We start from the raw sequence: 23,642 nt of genomic DNA, 5'->3' as shown, positions 1-23,642 counted from the left end.
GAAAGACAATTTCAGCCAGTTGAGTGCTGAAATAATCATTTCATCAATTGTACCTTCTATAAAGACTATCAATCGTGACTGATAGTGGGAAGGATATGATGATGTTTTTTTTAATGATTAAAATAATTTTGACAATCATGAGGAATGTGATGAAAGTTCATATCAAGGTCATTTTTACAGTGCCTTAAATGTGTGTTTAGAAATCCAAAGAGAATGTCACTGTTCTCGACAGAAGCCACCCTTGCTAAAATAACAACTTAACAGGGCAAATAAACTAGACATATTTGTTACATCAAAAAAACTCTTGTCTAATGAAGCTTCAACCCATTACCAGTGTAATATGCAGCAGACAGCAGTGAGTACGGCGTGTCTGCTTTGAGCGCATCCAAGCATGGAAGCCTCGCAGGCCTCGTCTACCTACTGTCTGGCCCTGACAGATTGTCCCAGGCCTCCCTCTCCTCCATTGCGGAGCGCCCCGGGTCAATGGGCTGACTGCCTGCCCAACATTTCCTACCTCTCAACCATCTGTTTGTAGCGCGGGATGTCTCTGGCATAGAGCAACTTGTTGATGGGGGAGTCCTGTGATAGGAAGACAAATTGAAGACAAATTGTGTCCTCATTCTCAAATAAGCATTCAGGTAAGTAATACATGTCTCCTTCCGGGGCTGGGTTTCAGACCTTTTAAATAATACTAAGAATAATAATCAAATGATTTTACTCTTACATACAACACTAAACATTCAATGACTTATCAACTTATGAGTTTTTTGCTGAGGTAATGTCATATTAGAGCAGTACATTCACAGATTTTTGTTCTAGGAATGCCTGGTGGCTCTCATCAGGTATACCTAAATATGTGGCCAGTGAATAAGCAATAATTGCAGTGACAGTACGAGTGTAGTGGTTTTAGAAAGCGCTCTGCAGCAGTTGTATATTGCTGAACTATGATGAGCTCACCCGTCCTAGTTTGTGGTCAGCAATTGTGCAGGAGTCCATAAAAGTCTGAGCGATGACAAACAGCACAGCGTCCACGTGGTCTGAGGTTTGCACGTTGAAGATGAACTGCGGATTTTTTAGGATGTTGATCCAAAATCGCAGTGGTAAGCTGTTTGGTGAGACAATCACATGCATCAGCTCTTTTGAAAGAACTAAGGAAGAGAGCAATAAACAAACCAGTTCTCTTTGTAAGAACCAGTAAGAAAATACTTTTAGGTTTCATTTAGTAATTCAACATTATTACACACCTCTCAACTTTTTTGTTTTTTTATTATTATGTGTACGTATATGTATTTTTAAACTGGCCATTACCTGTTGGTTTTCCAGATATGGATAGTTTCCGGGTCGGTGATGTTGTGCTGCAGGGCCTGTTCATCCAACAAGTCAAAAAAGTATTTGACAGCCAAAGGGACGGGACGACTGGTGCTGAGAATTGCTGTGAATAAATCATCCACAAACTTCTGCAGTGTGCCCTGACAAAGAGTCAAGTAAGACAAATCGATGAGAGAAGAAAAAAAGAATATACATCCAAATACTTCAGTCAGCAACAGTACAAAAGTATCACGTGTGGACTTGAAACAGCACTGATCTGAACTCCTTATTTTACCGGCACATGAATTTTAAGCTAACCATTACTAAATTCTCAATATTTAACTCTTGAGCGCTTTGCATTTGTGAAGGTTCACTCAGTTACCTTCATGGAGAGGAGTCGCGTGAGGTAAATTTCAGGGATGGCCTTGGCTCGCTCACCGCCCTTCTCCCTCATGCTGCCCCTTCTGTGTTTGGGCAGCTCCGATTCCTCGCTGGCTTTTACCAAATGCCACAGTTTAACGCCGCCGTCTTCACCATCATCCAGCATAGGAGTCTCTGACGGGAGCCGAAACAAAATTTAAAAAAAATAAATAAAAAAAGAAAAAAAATAGAATAAAAAAAAAAAGAAAGTAGTAGTATTCCAACATTTAACACAGATAAAATGTGCGTAAGCAAATTGCATTCAACTACTGTACAGTGATTTACAAGATATAATTGCAACTATATAAAACCTTATTAAAGTTTACTCATGTGTCAAAAGTCACAAGGTATCGAAAAATTATAGGTGGATAGGTAACTACTATTGCCAATCTAATCATGTGACAATGTCTTAATTCAGAAGTGTTTAACATGAATTATACAGTCAAACAGCAACCTCTTGTGCTTACTATTCATCCTATTTTCTTAGGCAGCTGCATCCTTTGTGGATGGATATTTGTATACAACTGTTTCTGTGTGGTAACAGACTCACTCTCTCCAGGCATGTAATCTTGGCTGTCATGGAGGTGGTTTTTAGTGCTTCTGGGGATGAGGGCAACAGTAGCTCCATCAGGGACCTGCACCACCGCAAGGGGAAACCCCCCCACACCATTTTCAGTACAGAGCATATATAAGAAAAGGTACAAACAGCATCATCATGTTTATTTATAGCTCTATTTCTTGTAGTATTGTCCATATGTATTCAGTAGGCTTATGTTAGGCTGATGTGCATTTACAACATGTACGTGTGGCTGAGACTGACCTTATAGTGTTGTAAAGTATTGAGGCGCTTCCACAAGCCCTGCACAACCGATGTGAGATCCTCATCTGACAGGATTAGGTGACCTGCCACACCAGAGCGCCACTCTGGATGGAAAATAGTAATCATATTATATAAAGCTATTCATATGAGAACTTGTGTGAATGAAAGCAATTTGCACTTTCCATAGGGGCAGGAACCTCAAGTGTTTTTGTGTAGTGTATACTATTTTGCTAACAATGCACACAAAACTTACCAAGGTGTAAGGAGTCAGCATGTGCTCTCCGGGAGATAGATGTCCCCTTCCAAGTTTGGTCCAAAAGTTTCTCCTTGACTTGGGAGATGGTGTCACAGTCCAAGACCTTGGCGGGCAACGTGGGAGTTGACGCTCCTCCACTGGCAGCAGCCGCTGGCATGACAACATTGAGGGTCTGCATTGACAGAATGGAATTTTGAGCATTTCTGAGGAAGGGAAGAGAAATCCCGACCTTGTCATGTTAAAGTAAGGTATTTCAAGAGTTGATAATTTGATGAATTAATTGCAACACTAGATGAGTCAACATAAAAGTAAGTATCAAGTATCAAAACAGACCCATAGTCACATGTGGATTGAGCCTCAATTTGTAACAATTCTTACGATTAGAACAAATGTTACAAAAAGGAAGAGTGCACACTAATTATACTGTAAGTATGTGCTCTGACCAAGGTGCGGTACTCGACATCCTCTCGCAACAGCCGGTTGTCATTCAAAGTGTACTTGGCTTTTCCTGTCACAGCATCCACGGGTCCCTTGTCCACTTGGTGCTTTATTGCCCGGAACAGCATGTAGAACGACTCCCCTGCTGATTCCTGTCCAGGAATTAATATGGAGGGTCAACAATGTCAAAATGCAACCAAATTAATTCAAGACTCATTCACTGATTGTACTGAATGGAATGTATTTCCACCTTCAAGAGAGCCATGACTAACCATTCAGTCATCATGAGAAGCAATAATTTCCAGCTGTATTCCATGTACTCAAAAGAAGAAGCAAACAAATGTCCTATGTGAAGCTTTAACATGCTGTTATCCTGCTACATACCCGCAAAAAGTTGAACAAGCAAATGGACATCCAGTTTGTCAAGAGCTTCTCAACCACAGATTCAGTTCTAGGAGAAAAAATACATGCAGAATAGTAGTTGGTATTGTAGGGTGATGAAAAAAAATCTAATTACTAGTTACAGGATTTGTAATTAATTAATTAATCAATCACATTTTAATCTCATATCTGATAAAGGTCCCAAATAAAGAATTTGAATTCTAGGACATCTCAAAATTGTAGTGCATGACTAATCAGTTGAATCCACATTTTTATTGGTGGAGTGTGCTTCCTAAAAATGAAATTCTAATTAAAAAAGGTCAAGCACACAGCAAACCAATCAGGCCAGGTCATTATTCAAAAATGCAATACAAAAACACTTAAATAAAACACATATAAAGCTGACTCAAAACAGAAATTCAAAATCCAGGAATCTCCTGCATTAGTTGCACATCTCCTTCACACAACCTGTTGGAACAAACTGTGCTGCCTTCTCAAAAAATTCTTTGAATTTTTGACTCTGGTTAATCCAAATTATGCGTTAAATTGATCGCCTGAATAATTTTAAAATATACAATAATAAACATTCATAAATGCTGAAGAAACTTCTGACCTCCTAAGCATGAGCTTGGGGTTTTTCGCCACATACTGTTCCACCAGATCATTAAGTAGAGTCTTCAGGATGTCTGTGAAGTACTCCAGTTTACCATGGAGGGCCACAGTCAACAGAGAGGCCACATAGGCCCGGTCCCTTGGAGAAAAGGTCTGCTGGGCTTCCAGTGTGTGAATAAACTACAAGGGAAGTAGTGAATGTCTGCATTAACTACACAATATAACACGTGTTGGTGGTTGTTGCTCTATATGTAACAAAGTAACCAAAAATACAAATGCAGGACTGAGGCTGACCTTGGTGAGAAACAGTTTACTGTTGAGCAGATTAGACAGTTGAACTAGCCCTTGTTCAACAGTTTGCCTCCGGCTCTCCGGGACATCCAAATCTTGTCTCAGTGGTGACTCTTGGTGGCCTGGGAAGAAAATGCGCTCTGCATAGGCCTTGTATTCCAGGAAGGGAATCCCCGATCCCACCAAATCACTGGACATGTCCATCATCTCAGTCATTAAGTCTGATGGGAGTAAGAAAAAGTAAATAAAAAAATGGGAGCTCTTGAAACAATACCAGAATGTCAACCTTCGTACCTGTGAACTCCTTCTTGCAGCGGTCTCGCACACTGGTCTCCAGATTCTCCAACTGGATCTGGACTTTTTTATAGTCCCTCATGGCCTGTTTGCTCTTCTTCCTGGCAATCAACAAATAAAATAATGATGACGCAAAGTCCGGGCTACATGGAAAAAAAAAAGATTTCAAGGTGGGCAACCTACCGAATAGCATGGATATTGATATTTACCTGTAAATGAGGACGATTATGAGCACAATGAGAACCACTATTGAGGCTCCCACCCCTACTCCCACTTGGGCCTCCAAGGGAAATATGGACATGGCATGGCTGTCATACTGAACCTTACCCAAGGAGAAATTCATGTTCCCCATTTTGACCTAGAAAACAAAATTACAGAAAGACTGTTAAGTCTCATGGCCCATTCATACAGGGCAAGTTGTCTACTGTGTAAAGCGCTCAGCAAAATGATGACAATTGCACAATACTGCTTGATGCGTATACTCCAAGATTCATCATAAATCTGTGGTGGAAGTCTGGACAGATGGAGTTGAGGTACTCGTTTACTTACAGTGAACTCAGGCAGACTGTCCATAACCTCCATTTTCTGGCTGCTGCGTACTGATGGCTGCTTGGCTGGTGGTTCACAGTACAAATGGTTATGGGTCAGGGTTTTCACTGAACATACGCCGTCCCCGATCCGAGCTTGGACCTCATGTTTTTGGATGGCCAGGTCCAGATTCTCTCCCTAAGGTGAAATGATTGCGGAAAATGTAAACTCACACAAGAGCTCAGAGTTTGATGGCAATGATAGGTTTCCACTGAAAAGATGTTAGCTCTATGTCAAATAGAACACAATTATATAAACACAAAACAATAAATGAATCATGAATGTTCTAGACTCTATCCCATCTGAATTCAGTTGAGACACAGTGTACACCTTGAACTAATTTGCAAAACATTCAAACACTCATATTTACACTTGTGGACAATTTAGAATCCTCAGTGAACCTAACATGCATACTTTAGAAAGTGGGAGAAAGACCCACAGCATGAGGAAAACACCGAATAGTCACACTGGAGGCAGAGATCCAAACTAACCACTGCTAACCACTACCTCAGCTAATTCACAGTCTGTAAGTTGTGTCATCATTCCACACCTCAACAGAGATGATGCTGCCAGGTTTGTGGTGGTACGGTTTGTCGGGGTCATTGCGATTCAGCATGTACAGCTTTGGGTTGGGCTCATAGCTGAATGCTTCACTGCCCACAGTGTTGAAGTCAAAATGAAGACTGTCCAGCAGGAAATGAACTTTGACCCTAGCTCTCCTGGCTTCCGGTCCTACAGCCGGCGTCGGGCACAAGATGAGGGAGGAACTGTTCACTGCACAGTGGGATTCGTACTGCAGTATGGATTGGACAGAATAAAGAAACAATAGACAATAAATATTTATTTGTAGAAAAGGGAAGGATTTTTAACACATACCTGCTTCACATGGCAAAGTGCACCCTGAGAGCAGTCCGCCTCTGGGATGATCCTCCGCCGTCGCTTGAGTGGCGTCTTTTTATCTCGTCCTTCTTTCAACCGACCTGTGCTACGCCTCCTCCTGGGAGGAAGAGAATCAGGCGGGCTGAGGGTGACCCGAATTTTGGGGTCTTGAACCACATCAAGGTTTTGACCGGACACTCTGATGATTCTGCCTCCACTGCAAGGAAAAAGGAAATGCTCGAAAGATGAACTTAAATATATCATCATTAAATTGACATTTAAACTTGAAAAAATGCTTCAGTGTTCAATGCTTCATCTCAATAAAAGTTGAGAAAATCATGAAATCCTTGCATGGAGCTTCATTGTATTATATTCCTTGGATATGAAAAAAACTATTCAAAATGTGATGACAATTAATAAAATTATCAATTTAGTTTTAATACAACAGTGTAGATCTTTTCAAATCCAGTCTCTGTGCACTACTTAATGTAAAAAAACAACAACAACAACAACAACATTCTAAATGTCTTTTGTTTGAAGTGTGAAGCACCTGAGAAAACTTTTGGACGGTGCAGCCCAGGAAATGTTAGGGTTAGGCGTGTAGTGATAAACAACACCCTGTAGATGGCGTTCAGCGCCTCCAAATCGCACTATGATGCCATGTTCGCCTGTCCTGTTACTGCCTCTTGTCAGACAGCAGATCTGATCTTCCTCGATGCTTATCCTAAACAAAGACAGCTTGCGATTGAACAGCCGCTCAAACAAAAAGCTTTACACATCAAAAATAAAGAATGCATGAATAATGACAGTGTGACACTTACACCATACATGGTATTCCTCCGATGAGGACGCTGACATCATTTGGGTGGCCCGTCTTAAGGCTGCGACCTTTGATAGTGACAGAAGAGCCCCCTGCTTTTGGCCCTCTCTGGGGGGAGAGACCGCTTAGTATGGGATCCTGGCAATGAGTAATAAAAATACAGCATGAGAAGAAAGCACAAAGAAAATAAAACTGCATGTTTCAATAATCCACTAATTTACAGCCATGTGGGTGATTTACTGTCAAGATAAACGAGACAGCGGGAAACACCGGAGGGTCGTTTCGCAGCCTACAGCCATAAATTTGCTCATCACTTTGTGCTAATTAATTAGAGGCTGGCATCCTTTTCCTGTTAATGCAACTAAGAAGATGAGCTGCTTGATTGAAAAGCAGATTACTCACGAGATATAATTCTAAGTGTCACCTTGTCAAAAAAAAAAATACAAAATTAAAGAAATAAAACAGACGTAGCAACACACACAATAATATTCTTAAAAGAATAATTTCAAGCATATTTTCACAAACTTGTATTTACCTGAAAGCTGAAGGTCTGGCCAGACACACCAAGTCCTCCTCCCCTTACTTTGACAGAGGCCTGTCCCCTCTTCTCTCCCCTGCTGCTTGTGGTCTCACACACTATCCTGCACAACACAGGGGTAAGAAGCAATCACGCATATCCTAGTTCATCTTTTGGCATACATTACTCACCTTGAGGAGATCTCATATCTGCTGTGGATGACACTGCAGGGAACCTCAGCAAGTGTGACAGAGTTGAGGATGTCTTCAGCCCTCTGGCCAAGATTGGAGCCTGAAATAGTCACCAACGTTCCCCCCTCGACAGGGCCAGACACAGGATCCAACTGAAACATAAGACAAAAGATGTATCGACAGCTTTTCTCATTTACACATGATCATATTAACCACAACACACAAAAGCCTCCTCTTAATAATATAATAGCTCAGATGTGTCAAGATGGGTATCCAGAAGAGAGGCAACCAGGTTCATCTCTGGTGGAAACAATTCAGTAGCAAATACATATTTGCACGCATTAATATTATATATCCGATAAACGCCTTGAAAACAGTTGTTGACGTTTGTATTCTTTTTCAAAGAGGATAAAACAAGCCTTACAAAATGAATGACAGGGGCAGGACAAGTGTGTTTGACATCGTCGGTGCAGGACCCATGGTAGACGCAGTGGGAGGTGGAAGAACTCCCACACCAGACGCAGCCGTACTTTGGATCGGCCGTACGACATCGACTACAGTCGGATCTCCCCACGGAACAGTTGTACAGAGTCACTGAAGCAAGGGAGAGAAAGGGAGGTCAGTGAGGGGAAAAAATTCATTGTTATATTTGGAACATTCTGTGTGGAAGGTTGCCAAGGTGTTTGATAACTTGTGCCACATGAGAAATTAGTCCCCACCGAAAAGGTCATCAGCACTGTCAATGAGAAAGTTATCTTTCCTTCTGACGTTGATCATGGCTGGGTATTCCTCCATCAAAGCAGAATAAGCAAACTGAAAAATAAGCAATAAAACAATGTAGCATGTTTTGAGTTATACAGGCTAATATGCAAATTCAGGAACAAGGCACTAATGTGATCGGTCTGTCTGGGAGGGTGTAAAGGTGTAAAATGTATGCAAACACAACAGTATATTGAAAGTAGTTTCATGATAATTTCTTTTTTATTATTATTTTATTTTGGTTTTGCTGTTTAGATTGGATTTAGATACATTGAAACATATCCATTAGAAGTTTAGGTATCAAGTATGCGCTGTACATAGCAAAAAAAACAAAAAAAACTTTGGCAAATAAAAAATGCTGACCTGATGTGGTTTGCAGGTTATCAAAAAAACTGAGGGCTGCTTGGCATCCGGTTCCACAGACGCTTCAACCACTACTGACTGATTCTCAACATCCAGCACGCACTCGTAGTCCAGATTTTCATCCTAAATGTGGACAGTTTTTGAATGAAAAACTTAATTAAAACTTTGAGAGGGACATATTGAGAAATAGATATACCTAAATAACAAACCACCTGCTAAAATAGTTGTAAGGTTAAACTATGTACCTGAAACAGGTTGAGGTGTTGTCCCACTAGTGTAATCTTCCTTTCAACATTGACAGGAAGGAGGAAGGAGTCCTGAACTTTCTCCACGCAAGGACAGTCCTGGAAAAATATGCAATGTGAAACACATGCCCTGGATAAAAATAGGAAAAAAATAGTCCGTATAATAATACAGATTGGCAGGCAGTAAAGCAGTAAAGAAATATGTTGGGTTAATACTTCTTATTGTGAGGCTATTTGATGAGATGATGGTGCTGAAATGGATGTTTTGGCCAGACTGTACCAAAAAGGTCCATATTCAGTGACCAGAAATAAGATAAAAACATAATAAATAAATAAATAAATAAATAAATAAATAAATAAATAAATAAATAAATAAATAAATAAGAGTGTCACGTTGAGTTCACTGGTACTGCATTTCACACAAAAGTGCATCTCCTTACATTCTGTCTGTAGTGTTGAATCAAAATGGTTGCATTTTCAAACACTCGTGTTTCTGTGGACAGTTACATAGTTAACATTGGTAACGATATCCATGAATTTATGTCAACTCGGTATTTCAGTTTCTTCTTTTGATTTCCAATGGGACAAATTGTTTCAATTATTAAATATTAGAGGTTTATAAGGCTTAAGTTCAATTTATTGGTAACAGCTTCTGAACTCACCATTAAGTAATAAAGAGAGGAATCTGCCTGGTATTTTTCATCAGAGTCAGAGTTGGGCTCAAAAACCACGTCAGGTGATTGTGTAAAGGTGAGATTTTCATTTGCACCTGTCAGAAAAAAGGGGACTCTGTCCCTGTCTACTCCACCCTCGGGCCTCTCCCACTCCCATGGAGAAGTATCACTTCTATCAGAGCTTATTACTGAGATTTCCTCAGTCAAGTCACTGCCAGCAATGTCTGACAAAGTTGCAACTTCACCGGATGTGGTTGAGCTTATACCAGAGGAAGCGCCTGCTGCCTCACCGGAGGGTTCTAAGAGGCCCAATTCAGAGTCTACGGGCCCAATTGTACTGCTAAGGAATGTCGTGTTAGACGTGTTGCCAGCGTTCTCGCCACTTTCTATCAGCCAATCAACAGTCTCCTCCTCTGAAAAATGTCTAGTTGTGGCCACATTTCCATCAGTAGTAGTGAGCATGTCAAAGACAAAGCTGTCTGTGACGCTGGCATCTGAGTGGAGACTGGTGGCCTGGTTGAAGGTCCCGATGAAGTGGTTTGTGGTGTCCGTGGACTCGCTGTTAAGAGTGGGAGGGGTTGCCGTTGCGGTGGCAGCTGCAGTGGTCGTAGCAGGAGTCATGCTGAGTGGCAGCTGCGTCACTGTCACTGTTGTTGGTGATGTTGTTGTTGTTGTTGTCGGAGTCATCACAGTTAAAGTAGTCTGTTTTCTGGTGGGTGGTGGAATGGTGGGTGTCGGCGGTTTGAACTTGTTGATGGAGAAGCGCAAACGAGCAAGCAGGAAAGGGCAAGAAAAAAAAGGCAGGGGGGGTACAAAATTAGGATAAACAAGAAGACTGACTGAAGAATCCAAAATAATAACAAAGCAAGACCGGAAATGAAAAACGTACACATAGGCGGAGCAAATAAGACAAGGCACAGAAACGTACATGTATGGCGTGATGCAAGTCAGTGATACAAGACAGGGCATGGCCATAAATGTTGACTCACATTTTGATTGTAGATGGTGACTCCTTGGCTGCAGGTGTGTCTGTGGGTGCAGACATGCTCATGGATACACCAGTTACACCCCCAGCGACTGCTAACACACCCTTGACATCTGAGGGGAAAATAATATTACACAAAATATGTTAAAGCAAAATACCTCATCTATATACACATCTATGACAACATATGGTTTATAACACTTTATGGGACTTAATAGTATATTCAATCACTAATAACTACCCAGAGAAGAAAATGCTATCGATAACACAGAGTTACAAAAACAAATGCATCATCGAAAGCGTTGTCGGCCTCACTCAGGCAAGACAGCACATGATTTATGACATTGTGTTCTGGTGACACATGCAGCATGTGTGTGAATGTCTGCGGGCGCGAGTGCGTTGATACTCACGGCCTCCGTTCAGAGAGCTTCTGCACAAGGCCACAGTCGTACAAGGTAAATTCTGTCTCTGCTACCGTTACGTTTAGAAAACGTAGGGAAAGTATCACCATCACGAACTCTGGATGACAACAGAACCATTTAATTAGAATAATTGCTATATTAACTAAACAAAGTGTACTTGATTAATAACTGATATATGTACTGATATAAGATGGGAAAATATAATAAGATAATGCTCAAAGAACCTACATAAAAAATATATGGTTTTTTTCTGCAGTTTGCATTTATAAGTAACTACAAATTCATCATTTTGTGACATCACAACATAAGGAACCGGTCATTTTCTTGGATGATGTTTAGAGAGGAGGAATTATCAAGAATGCCCAAAGAAGTGTAAATGGAGAAAAGCACCACCTCTGAGATTGAATTTGCATTTTAACACGTCTAAAAGCTCAAAAAGTTGATTTTGCATGACATTGCTCCCTCAAAGGCTTGAATTTTTTTCATTTTTTTTTTTAAAGATACTTTTCTGGGATATTTTAATCCCTGTGTCGGGGTGGTGAAATGTGCTTATAAAATATAGCCATATACATGTGGACACAAGCTGAAGCTCACCGTCTCCATGCCCAATGGCGGGTAGATTACTTGCATCAGGGGTGGGGCATACAACACCCGTGTTAGTGAACAAGGCAGGAGTTTCTGTATCATGGAAGAAGCAACAGTAGGTCTCGCCTTCTCCTAAACTAGGTAGTCTTTCAACTGACACTGTTATCTGTGGGAGAAGAAAATATTGATCAGTATTTTTACTGTAACTCAACCTTGAAAATGGGCATAATGAAAAAAAAAGTAATACTTGAATAACAATGAAATTGTCACTACGAGTAATTGACTAAAGATTAGATGAGACATGGTGGAGCATTAAGGATAAACGGCAAAGCTTCAAAGCAGCCTAGGTTTGGATATTTTGTAGTTATACTTAGCATTCATATTAATGCTACTTCCTCTACCCCAAAATTACATTTGTTTTCTCCCCGCGGCTGATGTTGTACAGGTTGAGATGCTGGATGCTGAGGCATTGCTGCGTGCGGTTGAAACTCCACAACCACTGCCCCTTGACTGACCCTCGCCGGCACTCCCAACGTTGTCCACACCTGAAGTAGCAATGTGAGTTGTCAGAGACGAACACAAGGAAAGAACAAGAGAACGTGATTTCACTGTGGCTCATTTCTTCACAAACAGACTCACCGTCCCTCCAGGACACACCAGCCACAGTACGGGTCATTGGCAGACAGACAAGACTGGCAGTCCAGATGATCTCCACATTCTGCCACAGGACGCTTCTCTACCTGAAGGTCAAATACGTCCAATCCAGTAACATTCATTCAAAACCTCAAGTATATAAACATAAACCTTTGAGGAAACAACTTGGAAAGGTTAATCCTACAAAACGTTCTTTAAAAATTTGCAAATCTATAATGATGTATAGGATTAGGGTTAGTATAGCAAAAGGATGTGGCTGCAAAAAAAAAAAAAAAAAATTAAAAGGCATGAGTATTTGCAGTAATTACTTTGACGTTAGTCAGATAAACCAACTCCTGAATAGCACTTTCCCATACAGCCCCATCTCACAGCTTCCCACACAGACACTCTGTAGGGAGTGTGCCTTCACAAAAAGGGCCACTTTCTCTGATTAATACTATTGTTGTCTGACCCCCACACCTCCTGCTGATTGTTGTTTTCAACAGAAGGTGAGTGATCTTTGACCTTGATTGCCAGCTGCTCTCATTTAGCCATTATGCTCTTTGCCTTGTAATCCTTCATGCTACTTTTTTCTACGGTCAACGCAGCTTGAGGAAGTACCAACGCATGGACAAATGTGACAAACAATCAATTGTGTGCTGATGAATGACAGCCCATGTTCAGGCTTGTGCATTGAGACATCTGGGTGTGTGGTTGAATGGACAGGCCACCACTCTGGAAAGGCTACAGCTGTTAAACTATTTCAAACAAAAGCACTCCAAGAGAGCCAAGATTTTTTCACCTGCAAAATCAATAAGCAGCAAAAGTCTAGGATTTTAATACCTAAAAGGGGATTTGAGTTTCATCCAGATCCAAAACTTTCTCTGGATCCAAGGGAACAAAATGCATATGAACTGTGTCCAACCTTGAGAAAATAGGGCTTGATTTATACTACAGGGCACAAGTACAAGAATTTCAATTTGTTGATGCCAATTTCACCCACCTCAAAATATGCGTCATGGCAGGCTAGAGGAGCAGCTTCAAATAGAAAGCGATTTTACACCACAAGTCAATAAGATTTGACAAATAAAGTTCCACCCATTCAAATGATTAAAGACCAAACGAAACATATCTACTCATCACGACAAATAAATTTCAGGTCCCCACGCTAAAAACTATAGACCAGGGGTTAGCCACATGGTGCCCATCTGAAAGCCCCCAAAGAACCACATTCTAAAAATAGCTCACCAGTGATGACATTGTGATTTCCTTGGACTGTTGTAGAAATGATCATTTAAAAATGCAAACACCTGCAGAAATTGATAGAAGTGTGCAACAAACGGATAGCCCTCGTAGACGATTAACTATCGTTATTTGAAAAAGGTAACAGGAAAGAAGTGAAAGAAGACTTGCTGAATACTATGATTTACTCTTGAAGGTGTACCTATCCTCTTACGCAACTTACAGAGGCTTTGGTCATGATGTAGATGTGCGCGCCTTTCTGATCCAGTAAAAGGTCACGGTTAATGGAGGAGTTGGGCTGGATAGTCACATTGGCATACACCTCCACTTGGCCATCTTGGCCCAGATACACCTGAGAAAGAACATCAGAGGTTGGTAGACAATGCACAGTAGATGGATAGAACATCAGTAATCGCTCAATGACCGAGACACTTAAATCATGAGGTGCAGTATTCTTTTGTTGTAGCACACTGATAAACATTTGAGAGTTTTAATTACTAGTTGTTTTGTACACAGTTAAGAAAATACAGAAACTCACGGGGTCTATTTTCCGAAGATAACAAATAGCAAATGCAAAACAGATATGATTGGCAGCAATAAACATAATTTAAGTGTATACATTAAAAGTAAAGTTTGGAAAAAAACTACAGCATTAAAATGAAGTAAAATAAAAGAAACTTCTTGTGCAACACGCAGCTCAAACCTAAACCCAATTAAACTTGTGCAGGATCGCAACCAAAGTGGTTATGAATGTGATTAGCACATTGAAAAATCCAATATAAGCACAGGAAGACACCTCTGGTTTCAAGTGGTTCCCCAGCCTTCAAACTCTCATATTACCTCATGTTTATGAGATTAGAAGAAGTGGTATTTTTTTTTCTTTTGCCTCTCCATCCGGAGGCACGTGACTACTGTGAGCAGAATACCCATTATGAGGATGCACTCAACACATAATGGCAGCGAAAGTTGCTCTGTAGTGTTTGGTGGTTTAGAAGTATTCATGCAGATTTTATAAAATCAATCTGTCTGCATTCATTAAATATTGCACATCAGTTTTAAGACTCCTTATCAAATGAGTGTCAATAGCGCTCTTCAGGTGGTGATACTCAGCAGTTACAAAAGTGGTCTTACACTTGGAATTTGATTTCTGGATAAAACAAAGAAAAATATATCTCCATCTTATAGTAGTAGCTTCCAACGCAAAGAAAAATATATTTCCATCTTATAGTATCAGCTCAAAAATGCATAACATTCAAGTGGCCAACAATCACATGACAAAAATTGGAAACATATTTATAGAGCTATGCGCGTCTGTGTATATTGGAATACTGTGAAGGATGGAATGATTGGAATCCTCAAGATCTGTACAATAGCTGACATTGGTTGCTGATGTTTTAACAGGTGTAAAGTGTGCTCAATTTCCTGAGAAATAAATCACAGAAAGTCTAAGGAGCTTGTTAGGCTGCCATGGGCATTCCACAACTTATCCAACTTTATAAAAAAAAAAACTATACGTACTAGGTAAGTACTGAGTTGTGAATGTGATGCACTACCTTGTGAAGTGTCCCTTTGGAGTCTCCCAGGAAAGCAATGCTGTGGTCGTACCTCACGCTAACAGCCACAGCAGTGAGATGGGTAGAAAAGGTTTGCCACACAGCCTTGGCCACTACTGGCACCCTGCTTGCCATTGGACTCGGAGTGTGATCAGAGCCACAGGGATATGCTTGAAGAGTATTCTACAACATACACATGACTATGGTTGAGTATACCAAGCTGATTTGTCCTTCACTGAAGAAAAATATTTGAGTAATCAGGAATTTAATTCATCTCCAATTGTCATCAAACATTTAGAAGACCCTGTTTTGGATGTCCTCTAATTTAACCTTTGCCGATGACTTCCTGTTAGTGTTGCACAGACTAATTTTTTTCTTCAATCATTGGGACAAGCATACAGCAGTGTGTAACACTTAATAAATGTTTCTGGTCTGAAAAGCCTCACAACTAAGCGAGAAATGTCTATGTTTTCAAACCTTGCTTAATCATTGCTCATGGAAAATAGCATTTTATCGTCATCTGGCCTTTCGTCTCTGTAGTTTCATTTAGCGCTGAATTAATTCTACAATTCTTCAGTTCTTTCTGTGGCCATGTTACTGGCAGCCCTTGTCTTTGTCCTCGTTCCTCCTTGCTAGAGCTCAATACATTGCTGCACAGCTGAACCAAGTTGCCTTGGTTTACTGACCTCTAATGATCCCATTCAATGGTCTGAGGGATGCCAAATGTAGGCATCTGTGGAGAGCGGTGGGGATGAACTAAACGGCTGCAGCTGGCCAAAGCTACTTCTGGGGCATCTGGGCTTCAGTCCCATGGCCTAATTACAAGACTTGCCTAAAAATCACTTCGCTGCATACAATGATGCAGTTTAATCCCACTAATGCTCCGGGTACAATTTGTTGCTTAGCTGGAATTTTACGACATTTACCCTTTCTCTGACCACTGAAACCAATTTAGTCAATCTACTTCAGGTAGACGGCAGGAAATGATTCATGCTGATGGCTTGCATTAAGTTATTAGCCAATGTACAAGTTGTCAGAGAACATACAGTAAAACAAAAAACAGTATAGTGTGCAATCCTCGGAGGGAGTAGGATTAGTGATAAATTGCAAGAAAAATGTCCGTGTTATGCTATTGCTATTGGCTGTGTGCATACCCTGAGTAAGTTGGCGCAGCTAGACTTGACCTCATACTCTATGTAGGCCACCTCTCTTCCATCATCCAACATCCCGTCTTGGGTGTAACACAGATCCCTTATGGAGTCAATGCGTCTGTCAAGTGCATCCAAAGGGAAGATGCACAGAGCTGAGCCATCCAAGGAATTTTGGTTAGTGGAGCTGACACGGGTGGAGAAGACTGCCAACAAGTCCTCACCCTCCCTGTCTGTACCTTGACCCACCTGTTACACATAATTTGAAGGGGGACAAAATTCAAGGAAATCAAAGGCAGAAGCAACAACTGTTATTCTAAAGTGACACGTTTGAAGGAGAAACAATACATTTACCTGGGCTGCTTGGAGAAGGTTGTAAACTCTGGAAGGTGAGGATGTTGATCGGCAAACCAGAGGAACTTCCACGTAGGAATAGTAAGAGGCGTCATCGAGGCAAACCCTAGCCGCATAGGTCTGATATTCCCTGGATGACGACTTTATGTCTCGGCGGTAAAACAAGAAGTACACATATGTTCGCCGTGTGAACGTGGTCACGAAATGGTGGTCGTATTCGGACAGACGACCTGCTACGGCGAGCTTTGCCGTCTCCTCGTAGGAAAAAATGGGCTCTGATGAAAGGTGTCGTGTGGAAATTGGTGGCTGACTGGCGGTGTAGCCCCTACCCACATACATCACAGACCTTTCCCCACCCCGAAGCCCCACCACAAGCCCCACGGTTGAAACCAACGGATCATTGGCTGCCACGTATTGAGTGTCCATTGGCCTCTCTGTGGAGAAAAGAACCTCACTGATTGAGGTCAGGCTCCGTTTTTGGCAGGTCCCTTGGTATACACTGCCGCAGGTGATCAATTCCAATCCTGTCGGATCCACCAGCAGTAATTTGTTATGGTTACTGGTTCTCTTGGCCTGGGGACAATTGGACTCTGTGACAGGAGGGATGCAGTCTTTGCTGTCACTCACAGGACCGGTCTTCTCCTCTTGCTCCAACCGAAGTCCATCTAATTCATCTAGCTGAAACAGGTGGTCTCTGGCCCCCACATAGACTTTTCCAATGGATGGGTCTGGATGGAGCACCAGGTGCTGGAATTCTGTGTCATCACGGGAAAAACTAGGGTAAGAGTGACCATGGACTAAGGCAACAGTGATGACGGTGATGAAGAACAAGAGTAGGGTGGGGTGCTGAGCCTTCCCATGTAGCATGGCAGATATTCTGAGGAGGGAAATGCACCAGGGTTACACATGTTTAAGTAATTGTTGCATTTAACTTGAATGGTAAAAGTTTTTTTTCTTCAGATTGAGAAAATGATGGTCGAACCTGACAGATAGAAACACATCACCAAACCACATTCTGCACTGAATGATATACTATGGCCACCACAGTGAATGCGCTCAAATTTGTTTTTTCAGTGCCATCGTTAAATAAATTATCATGGAAATGTATGTCTGCAAAAGCTCATTAAATTTGCAGCTAACAGTGCTAAACAAATGCTGCAGTTCCATAAGAGATTACTTAATATTGGTGGTACTGCAGTCTCAGTTTTCATTTGAAAATGCCTTACCATCTATGTTCTTTGCTAAGCCGAAGACTCCCACTGCCTAATCATATCCCATTTCTTCTCCGTCTGTCAAGATGGAAAAATAAATAAATTAAATTAATCATCTGGTTCAGACATTAAAAAGAGAGACAAATGAGACATAAGCATTCATAAAGTGATAGGGGGAATTACATGATGACCACATAATCACATTTACTTGTCACCTCTATCAGATTACACACACAGTTTTGACTATGAGCAGTGTTCTTTACATCTTGAAGATTCAAAACAACACATTTCCCATCTCAAGAGTCATCAGTCAACACCTCTGAGAGAGTACTTTGTGGGCGCTGAGAGCAATCCCCCCCCCATTTGTGCTAAAATCTCTTTAATTATTGAGCAGGTTCCTCAGTCCTTCCACTGACCTTGCAGAGAAAAGGTCAGAGGAAGGAATGAATAACTCCCAAACACCACAGAGTTTTACCCTACTTTTTAACCAGTTAGAGACAGACAATTACAAGGACCATCATTTACATTGATGTTTATTGTTATCAAGTGGTATTTTTAGCTAGACACTCATCAATGACAGTAGAATAAATTGCATGTATGACACAAAACGTATGTATTTGAACACCATGACATTTATTTAGCAATGTGACATGACAGCTAAAACGTTAGACATGGAACTAGTATCTCACCTAACTCTTTTGTGCTCACTGGCGCAAAAATAAGGACAAAGCAGAGGCAGGTCTATAAGGAAGAAGATGAAAGAGTATCTAGGATGGGTACATGACCCGAGGCCATCCAAGAGCAGCTGCAAGAGTTGTGCTGCATGACTGGTAAAAGGGGACGGGGGAGGGTTGTGGTGGTGCATGTGTCTAAGGATCGTTCACTTATTCATGAGCTGAATAAATATAATAATTCTAAACCTCCATGCATCCTGTACAGCGCTGATTAAAAATACTGCATGAACAAGAATTGGTGTATTACAGAATCTTCAACAGGCCCAAGGCCCTTTTGAGCCCGGACAAAGGAAAAACATTTTTCTTGTTTTATTGCTCCCATACCCAATAAGTATTTTCGTTTAGAATTCATACATTCATTCGTTCATTCATTGATTGATTCATTCATTCGTTCATATTCTAGCCACTCTGACGTAATCTGGCTGGGAAAGTTCCCCAATATGCTGTCATCCTCACCTGCTCTTTGACCAGCAAACATGCGCGGTCAATTTATTTATAGCACGCAAACGACCCCATAACCATGGGAACTTCCTTTTGCCGATTCGCTACGATGGGTCCCCGTGAAGCTGCCATGTGACGGGTCTGTGATGTGGAACTACACTATTGGGAACATGGAGGCACTGGTGTGTGTGTGTGCGAGTGTGTGTGTGTGTGTTTCCCGCCTGTAGAAAAAAAATAATACCCCACTCCAACTCAAGCCAAACTTAAAGAGGGTCGAGCAAAATTTGTGTGTACCACTTCATTCATTGAATGAAACGAGTCATTGATCTTGGTTCTGAGAAAAACAAATTGTCCTTATATTTGACCTCAAAGTTTAAGTCACAACAACTGATATATACATAACAACAGGAGGCACATCCCAACAACATTAAAATACTCAATGTTGCTCAGTGATTGTAGATGCATTAATTAGTTTAGTGTGGTTCATGTACTACTCTAGCTATATGCTTTCATAGTCCAGCAACTCCTTCTATGGACTTCTATGTGTTCATCTGTAATCTCCACTAATCTATTCTTGTGTCTATTCTATGTGTTCACATTCATAAATCAGTGAGAGACTCCACTGTGCAAGTTCATCACTAAAGCCCTTAATGAGCCATGACAGCTCACTGAATGACTACGACCTCATAAAATATGCGGGGGTCAGCAGTAGCGGTGCAGCGGGAGACTATGGCATTGTTTTGTTGGGTTCTGGCGGCTTAGGTTAGGTTTGGGCCCAAGATTCTGCACATTTACTGTAGCATGTGTGTATTCAACCCATAGGGTACATTAAAGTACTAATATGGCTGGTTGACATCAGCAAAAGCAGGCACTTAGTGAGAAGATAAAGACCAGATACAGTATAAGGCTGTGCAAAACAGCCAGAATTAACTTAAAAGATAAAAGCTGGATGAGGTTTTCTGTGCCTGGCATCTGTTGTACATTTGTCAACACTGGTTACGCCATAGTCTGTCTGTCTGGCATAACATGCTCTAAACAGAAAATGAAAATGTAGCTCAGAGCTACAGAAAACTTGGAAGTGAGTAGAAATTTTGCCTGTAACAAGGGACTGAGAACATCCTACCAAACGAGTAGAAGTATATGGGCTGGAGAAGTGATGAGCAGAAACTGCAATCCTCAGTCCCCTTTGCTCTTATGCAACTGCACAGTTGAGGTGGTCTGATTCAGAAACCCAATAAATATTTGGTGGGTGCAAAAGAAAAACCTACTTTGCTACCTAGATGAGCAATTAATTTTTCTTTGGCAAAACCCAAGATAATTTTAATCAATGCGATTTAAAGTTAAAGAGCCAGGGCTCTTTTAAATGTGTAGCTTTAAGCAGCTCTCGATGAGGGTATCAAAGAGACACTGTACAAAGTTAATGAAGGAGCAAAAAATAATATTAAATATAAATCAAAAGCACTATGGCTGCACTTCAGTTAGGCGCTACTAAAGTAAATGGAGCAGGACATAAAAACTGCATTCTGCTTATATACACTTCTTTCATGGAAACAAATTAGATAATCAATCGCTGGACACTGGCACCCAGCGATATGATCAGAGATACTCTTCTACTACCATTACATCGTTGCAGGAGTTATCTGGCAACTGTCACTTCATTGACAGAGGCTGGACAATGTCACACAACTCTAAGGTGTGTCTGAAACACTGTTTTTACTACTACAACAACAAAAAAGCAACAAGATAAGACTGAATTTCTCGGATAAGCAATGTCTGACCTTCATTTGTTTTATAGCTTTTTTCTGTTCTGTTCAATTGGCTACCAATCAATCTTCTGTGTACATGAAAACTGGTGAGGAAGGCTCGTTCTGTTGTGGGCACAGAGCTGCCTGGTCTGACATCTGTGACGGAACAATGGGTTTTTGGACAGGTTGCTATTTATCAAGGACAACCCCATCCACCCATTGGCTCGAAGGCGCAATAATTTACCAGTGTATGGACTTTGTGACTTTATTAGGTGGTATGTTTCTGAGATTTTAAAATAAAGGTTGAAAAACATTGGATTAGATGTACAGACAAACTATGCATGCTTTGTCAAACACATGAGTGATGCCAAAGTGTCCTTGATCAAGATAGGGAGGCCACATTTGCTCCTGGACATGTCATCAGGATGTGAATGGGAGGACATTGCTAAAGCACTTTGAGTACTTTGAAGGTAAATAACAGGGCCCATTTACCATTATCATTTTGAAAGTGGACATCCATTTGAAAAAGGCCTTAGCAACACTTTCAGCAGAAAACCAGTAACTGTAATGTAGTCTGACCAGTCAGTGGCTCTCAGTCAGGATTGTCCATTGTGAGCACTTTCTGTCACAGCCGATACTCAGTTGGATTTATTCAATAAAAATTACAGCATATGACCAGTTTTCAGTGTCAAGAGTACGCAACTAACACTATGCCTGAACAAACTCCAATAAACTAGCAGTTAACCGAAACTTAAAACAAAGTGGCAGCTTCATCTCATTTCCAATTCCAGTTTCATATGGTAAGTGCATCTTAACCAAGGGACTTTGCATTTGTGGAGGCAGTTAGATAACTTAACGCGCTAACATTTTGAAACGAAGATGTAGCCATGCTTGGCTCTTCTCCATTTCCGTCGCCATTACTGTCAATGGTCATCTCTCTGTCCTCAGTTCACATGCAGATACAGAAGGGTCTCTCTCTCTGCCCCTCCGGTGCACTGAAGGGGCTCTCTGTATGCTGCCGCTGGAGGGAATAGTGTCCCTTTCACTGCTCTTTGGCCGAGAGGTCGGCCCAAGCGGACACAGGATAAAAGCCACTTCCCTTGGAAAGCGAGCCGACACACGAAATCACATAAGTGCACCGACACAAACACACTTTTTCAAGTGCACACAAACACATATACTCACTGAGGCCAATTTATAGCACGATCCTTTCACTCCAGAGACTCTCCCAGGGAAAAGCAGGTGTTAAGCCAAGCTACTGGGTACCGAATGAAATAAGATCTGCATCTGACACGTAGGACCATTTGATTAAATTGGTTTGAAAAAAAATCTGCAAAAATAATATTATAATAATATTTCAGCAAGAATTAAAAAGGATTGTGGTGTGATGACCCTTAAAAAAACATGCTGCGTGCAGATTCAGTAATCAAACCAAGGAGTCTTTTTCTACTGGTTCGACTGTGTACAGGTATTACTGCATTCCTTTCCCTTGAGAGACATGTACCACTCTACAAAAACGATGATCAGAGGGAAGGCAGAGAGAAACCACTTAACTGAGAAATGATCAAGACCTTTTGAACCCTTATGAGGCAAGGGAATACATAACTACTTGTCATGGAAATACATAACCACTCTGGGTTTCTGCAAGCTGTCAGGTGAAGAAACTCCAACCAGAAAGACAGATGGGATTCATGTAACATCAACAAGGGGCAAGGCGAGCGTGATTGACAACAACAGCTGAGATTCAAGTTAACTTTTTAGAGAACAAGCAGGCAGCTTTGAGATCTAAATGGAACTGGTTTGGAACATGCTTAATGGGTGGTGTGGTTTTTAAGGCTTTGCTTTCAAGCCATGTTGGTGATTATTCTGTTGGGAAACACAAAGGAAACTAAAAAAACTTCTGTAACCAGTCCAAGTTCTCAACACGGTCTGGCCATATGCTCAAATGAAGCATGATGTCATCGGGGTCAGGATAGTAGGGTCATTGTGTCGCAGAATGCTAAGGAGGCGTGCTTGCCGACTTCATTTGTTTGCGCATGGTCCGCATACATTACCACCTACTGCTTGTACACCCAACATCACACCATGTCACTCTCTCACTCTCTCTCTCACACACACACGCGCCCACCTCTTCTTTCAGTGCACTCAATCGTCTGAGGGAGCCCTTTGTCAACCTCCGTTGTCGTGACAACCAGACTGGGTTGAGCGAATGCAGAGTGGACGTTTCGCTCTCTTGGTCTGTGGGTATTTTAATCAGCTTGTCACACTGTCTGTGGTCAACCAACACGTGTCCCCAAAGGCAAGGATGCTACTTAACTTGTTTCTACAACATTATACGGTCAGTTAATTTTATGGATGGGCTCTGGGAAACATCCAGCCTGGTTTTCCGCTGCTTTATTGAATTCCAGACATGACAATGAAAAAAGGTCCCATGACCAGGCACACAGCTAGTGACACCGAACCAGAGCATTATTGGTAATATACCAGGTCTGCTTTCTGGCGAGCCTCAGCTCAATTTTAGCTATGAAAAGCAGTCCCATACGCTCTTGATAGAGCCCGACGAATATGTATCAATTCTCACAGGAGCCTAGTCGTGTCAATCTTGAGCCAATTCATTTTTGCTTTATTCATGAGCAGCTTTTACAGCACAGGAATCCTGGCAAACCTTTAACTTATAACACATGTGGAAGCAGCCCGTCAGCCTCCTCTGTTTCACCCCTCCCGCAAAATCCT

General features: G+C 41.4%; 1 protein-coding gene across 1 annotated transcript in view; it reads right to left on the bottom strand.

Moving 5' to 3' along the window:
- LOC148402680 (plexin-B1-like) overlaps positions 1-23,642 on the bottom strand; it is a 37,414-nt gene that overhangs the window by 2,674 nt on the left and 11,098 nt on the right. The window contains exons 2-36 of the mRNA XM_088368883.1: positions 18,005-18,067; positions 16,779-17,655; positions 16,431-16,673; positions 15,277-15,459; positions 13,947-14,075; positions 12,488-12,588; positions 12,261-12,393; positions 11,858-12,014; positions 11,252-11,360; positions 10,846-10,954; positions 9,845-10,603; positions 9,183-9,281; positions 8,938-9,060; positions 8,535-8,628; positions 8,240-8,409; positions 7,816-7,967; positions 7,643-7,748; positions 7,109-7,245; positions 6,838-7,011; positions 6,285-6,504; positions 5,959-6,201; positions 5,370-5,546; positions 5,030-5,178; positions 4,821-4,921; positions 4,530-4,747; positions 4,237-4,415; positions 3,627-3,693; positions 3,248-3,394; positions 2,802-2,976; positions 2,549-2,652; positions 2,279-2,363; positions 1,691-1,863; positions 1,309-1,469; positions 958-1,105; positions 515-579 (exon numbers count right to left, since the gene is read on the bottom strand). Coding sequence (XP_088225009.1) covers positions 515-579; positions 958-1,105; positions 1,309-1,469; positions 1,691-1,863; positions 2,279-2,363; positions 2,549-2,652; positions 2,802-2,976; positions 3,248-3,394; positions 3,627-3,693; positions 4,237-4,415; positions 4,530-4,747; positions 4,821-4,921; positions 5,030-5,178; positions 5,370-5,546; positions 5,959-6,201; positions 6,285-6,504; positions 6,838-7,011; positions 7,109-7,245; positions 7,643-7,748; positions 7,816-7,967; positions 8,240-8,409; positions 8,535-8,628; positions 8,938-9,060; positions 9,183-9,281; positions 9,845-10,603; positions 10,846-10,954; positions 11,252-11,360; positions 11,858-12,014; positions 12,261-12,393; positions 12,488-12,588; positions 13,947-14,075; positions 15,277-15,459; positions 16,431-16,673; positions 16,779-17,645 — 6,257 coding nt within the window. The 5' untranslated portion in view covers positions 17,646-17,655; positions 18,005-18,067. The remainder of the gene's footprint in view (positions 1-514; positions 580-957; positions 1,106-1,308; positions 1,470-1,690; positions 1,864-2,278; positions 2,364-2,548; positions 2,653-2,801; positions 2,977-3,247; positions 3,395-3,626; positions 3,694-4,236; positions 4,416-4,529; positions 4,748-4,820; positions 4,922-5,029; positions 5,179-5,369; positions 5,547-5,958; positions 6,202-6,284; positions 6,505-6,837; positions 7,012-7,108; positions 7,246-7,642; positions 7,749-7,815; positions 7,968-8,239; positions 8,410-8,534; positions 8,629-8,937; positions 9,061-9,182; positions 9,282-9,844; positions 10,604-10,845; positions 10,955-11,251; positions 11,361-11,857; positions 12,015-12,260; positions 12,394-12,487; positions 12,589-13,946; positions 14,076-15,276; positions 15,460-16,430; positions 16,674-16,778; positions 17,656-18,004; positions 18,068-23,642) is intronic.

This window comes from Syngnathus floridae, chromosome 2 (genome assembly GCF_059516105.1).
Source record: "Syngnathus floridae isolate MCC-2025c chromosome 2, RoL_Sflo_1.0, whole genome shotgun sequence".
Taxonomy (NCBI): Eukaryota; Metazoa; Chordata; class Actinopteri; order Syngnathiformes; family Syngnathidae; genus Syngnathus; species Syngnathus floridae.
This window is presented reverse-complemented; position numbering and strand designations above follow the sequence as displayed.